The sequence below is a fragment of the Eucyclogobius newberryi genome, unplaced genomic scaffold, assembly GCF_026437365.1.
Source record: "Eucyclogobius newberryi isolate DKJ021-1_F unplaced genomic scaffold, fEucNew1.0.hap1 SCAF_8, whole genome shotgun sequence".
Taxonomy (NCBI): domain Eukaryota; kingdom Metazoa; phylum Chordata; class Actinopteri; order Gobiiformes; family Gobiidae; genus Eucyclogobius; species Eucyclogobius newberryi.
This window is the reverse complement of record NW_027316500.1, coordinates 19110942-19114417: the sequence shown is the minus strand read 5'-3', so window position 1 is coordinate 19114417 and position 3476 is coordinate 19110942. Positions and strand designations below refer to the sequence as shown.

At 40.5% G+C, this 3476-nt stretch overlaps 1 protein-coding gene across 1 annotated transcript; it reads right to left on the bottom strand.

Moving 5' to 3' along the window:
• Positions 1-234: 234 nt before the first annotated feature.
• LOC140351137 (dual specificity protein phosphatase 19-like) lies at positions 235-3020 on the bottom strand. Its single transcript, XM_072436840.1, has 4 exons — positions 2690-3020; positions 2041-2087; positions 1490-1642; positions 235-708 (listed from the first exon to the last, which is right to left on the bottom strand). The coding sequence occupies exons 1-4, from the start codon at positions 2901-2903 to the stop codon at positions 526-528; spliced, it is 597 nt and encodes a 198-aa protein (XP_072292941.1). The 5' UTR covers positions 2904-3020; the 3' UTR covers positions 235-525.
• Between the last annotated feature and the right edge of the window lie 456 nt (positions 3021-3476).

The window sequence follows — 3476 nt, the reverse complement described above, 5'->3', positions numbered from 1 at the left end:
CAAACCTGTGTGCAATTGTCTTCAAAACAATTGCAGTCACAAAGGATATCAATCTGATCTGATCGTTTTTGTTTTTTAAGGATTTTTTGGGCCTGTAGGCTTTATTAGACAGGACAGTGTCACTTGAAATGGTGAGAAGGCCAGGGAAGGACATGCAGCAAACTGTACATTTCTACATTACTATTGTTAATTCAGTGTATTTCAACAAACCAAATTACATTGATAATAAATTGGATAGTGGAAAGTTAACAGGCTACATTCAAATCCCAAAACCAAAAAGATGTGGGTGGACATTTGTTTATATTCCTCAAGAGTTTCGGGAATACTTAAAATGGCCAAGGACTCAGCTAATGATTAGCTCCAGGCAGATTAAACCAGAAAGTCCCTTGAAATAAATACATAATGCTATTTTTCAGATGACAGGTGTATCAATCATAGTCCAAAGTTGTACAATGAGAACAAAGAAGTAACACACAGTAGACTGATCCAGCTGGTTCCGACTATGGTCCTGGCCCAGGCGTCGCTTTAAGGCACATAGTTAAGAAGTTGGTGGTAGAAACCAGCATTGGGCCGAGCTGAAGGCCTAGCAGACAGGACCTGGCTGTGGGCTTCATTGAAGGAAAGTCTCTCCCGTGCCATCAAGTAGCCAATCACGATGGAAGCAGAGCGTGATACACCAGCGTTGCAGTGAACCAGCACTATTCCATTCTGAAAAAAATTATACAAGGCAAGGCAGGTTTATGTGTAGCGCACACAGGGCAGTGCTTCACACAACAGGAAAAAAATGCATTCAAATCACAAAGAAATTACACTATAGAGTCCCAGTAACGCTGAGACCCAGTGCATCCTAGCCATGGGATAAAAGAGCTCAGGGGACAGACTGTGAACAAGAGGGAGTTTGGATAAAAGCTGAGGGGTAACAGAGTAGTTGTGTGCACATTTCTGAAAGGAGATTTCAGTTATCACCAGGATGATCATGTACATTTTCCTTCAATTTAACTTTTGTCGTCCCGCTTTTTAAAAAGGCCCTATACATTTATCCTTCAAGTGTTTTGAAGCTAGATCCTTCTCACAGTTGCTGAGCCTTGATCTCAGCAGCTTCACCCTAGTTCAGCCTGTTTCCATGATCTTGCGGTCAGGTCCATTTCTTCCAATTAATTCCCATGGAAAATGTCGAAATTTTGCAACCCAAAAAGGGCCTGCATGTGCCAGCGCAGTGAGGTGAAATAGCAATGGAAGGCTTGATACCAAAATATTCTCCATCAGACTTATGAACACTAGAGTCAGAAAGTCTGGTGAAGGTGTATGCTGACATATACCATAAGAGGGCAAGCATTTTGAATTCTGCAGAGTGATACAGACTTATGCAGGATTGCTGAAAACAAGAATAAGCATATTTCTGATTAGGAAACATTTTTAAAATAAATCATGGTTATAAGTTAATATTAGACATAGATGCAAAGTTGTTAACATTTTCCTCAGCACCAACCTGGTCTCTGGCCTGATCAATGAAGCTGCTGCATTCCTCCAGATAAGCAGTGATGTCCGTGTCTGGGATGTCAAGAATGGGCAGCGTTTTGTAGACTAGCTGCTTAGGAAATGGATTACTCACACCATAGGCCACATTCAAAACATGTGTCACCTAAAACAAACACCAAATCAACACTGAGGACAAACCTTGACCTGAGTCAAACAAATCTGTTATCTGTTTTTCATTATTTACTTCTGTACCTACTCTGTGTTGCAACAATGGAATTTCCCCATTGTGGGACAAATAAAGGCTTATCTTATCTTAAAGACGGTGTATGGCCAGTGTAGAGTCAGGTGGGTTGTGTTTTTTCTGACCATGTCTATTCAGAAATACAATGTCTTATACCAAAGTGAATTTGAAGTAAATATAGTTATTTGGTAGATGCCAAGAGGAAAATCCAATGAATTCACTAACATCTCCTGAAGTTTAAAAATACATGTAAAGATTAACTAAAACCTTTGTACTTACAATCACTTAATTGTTTTTTTAGAAGCTAAACACTGACAGACCTGATGTGTGCGAAGAGTCTCCATATCATGGGCAACATCCTGAGACGCTGAAATGCACAGAGTACAATGAGAAAGAGAGAGGGAGTTCCTGAACATTCCTGTTCCTATTTTGCTCATCTACTTTCCAGAATAGTCACCCAAGGATTTTCAGGGGGTCCCCAGGGTTCAAACTAGGTAGTGTGTTATAATATAAAGTTACTTCTAAGACTCCGTCTCAGGTTGGAACCTACTCAAAAGCTTGGGATTCACTGGTCTAGAATACTGCACAATCCACATGGTATGGAAACAGAAACCACCAAAAATAAATGCATTTTTTATTTATACACAGTGTTCTCATAACATCATATGGTTAACCTCCACTTTTTCTTCATTTATTCCTTTTGTCCACCATCTGATAATGTTTAACATCAAAACAAAGTTAACCCTCTTATTTTCAGTCAAATCAACCATTCTGTGTCACACGCGAGTTTAGTTTGTTCTCCAAAAGGTTCAGGAACAGCTTCAGTTTGAATGTAAACTACATAAATTATATTCTGACGGTGTGTATGTATTCTGGCCCATTGATGAACAGTATGATGACTTCAACGCAGTACATTCTCCATATCCATTGTTATAATGTAAGAGTTTCTTAAAATTATGTTATTCTTACCAAGAAGTAGAAACTGTCTAACTACTCCAATCTGCAGGTCCAGGCTGTGGTCCAGCACAATCCCACAGCCCTGGTCTAGAGGCTGCAGCTGCTCCTCACCGTCCTCAGTCCTGGTCTCCAGCACCCTCTTCCCTGTCTCACTGGTCACATAGGTGCTCTGCTTCTTCAGCCGAGATTTGGAGAAACCTTGGATCTCGTGAGCCAAAGAATGCATGGGAATATGTGGCAGATCAAAATAACAAAATTACAATATAAAAAGTAAAAACGCGAGCAATAAAATGGCCTTGCAAAAATCCAAACGCATCCGCAAGTATGAGAATAGATTCTGAGGAAAAGTGCACGATGGTTCCACGTCTGTCGACGGAAACACGTCATCAAAATGATACGTTCAGTTAAGTCACGCTACAGTGGTCAATACAAACTTGCTTGTTCGTGCATTGCGTTAAACTCCTCTAATAATTATACGTGTGACTGTGTCTGTACATAAGTCAATGGCCTAGCCAAAATAAGAACAATACAGTTCAGTATGCATTGAAATATCTCATGATTGCCATTTCTGAGCCACCAATTCTCCACACCGTCCAGCAGCCCATTAGTTTGTGGACTGGACTGATGATTTGAGTGATTTGGTTTTGAAGGAAGTTCGTATCGAAGTTAAATGTTTTCTTATCAAATCCTCTTCGCAACAGGGACGTAGGCTAAGTCTTGGTGCTCGTTAATTGAGTCTTACTAATGCGTTTGCCTTTTGACGATAGGTCCGTGAAGGGCTCGCGGCTGCGGTAACAGG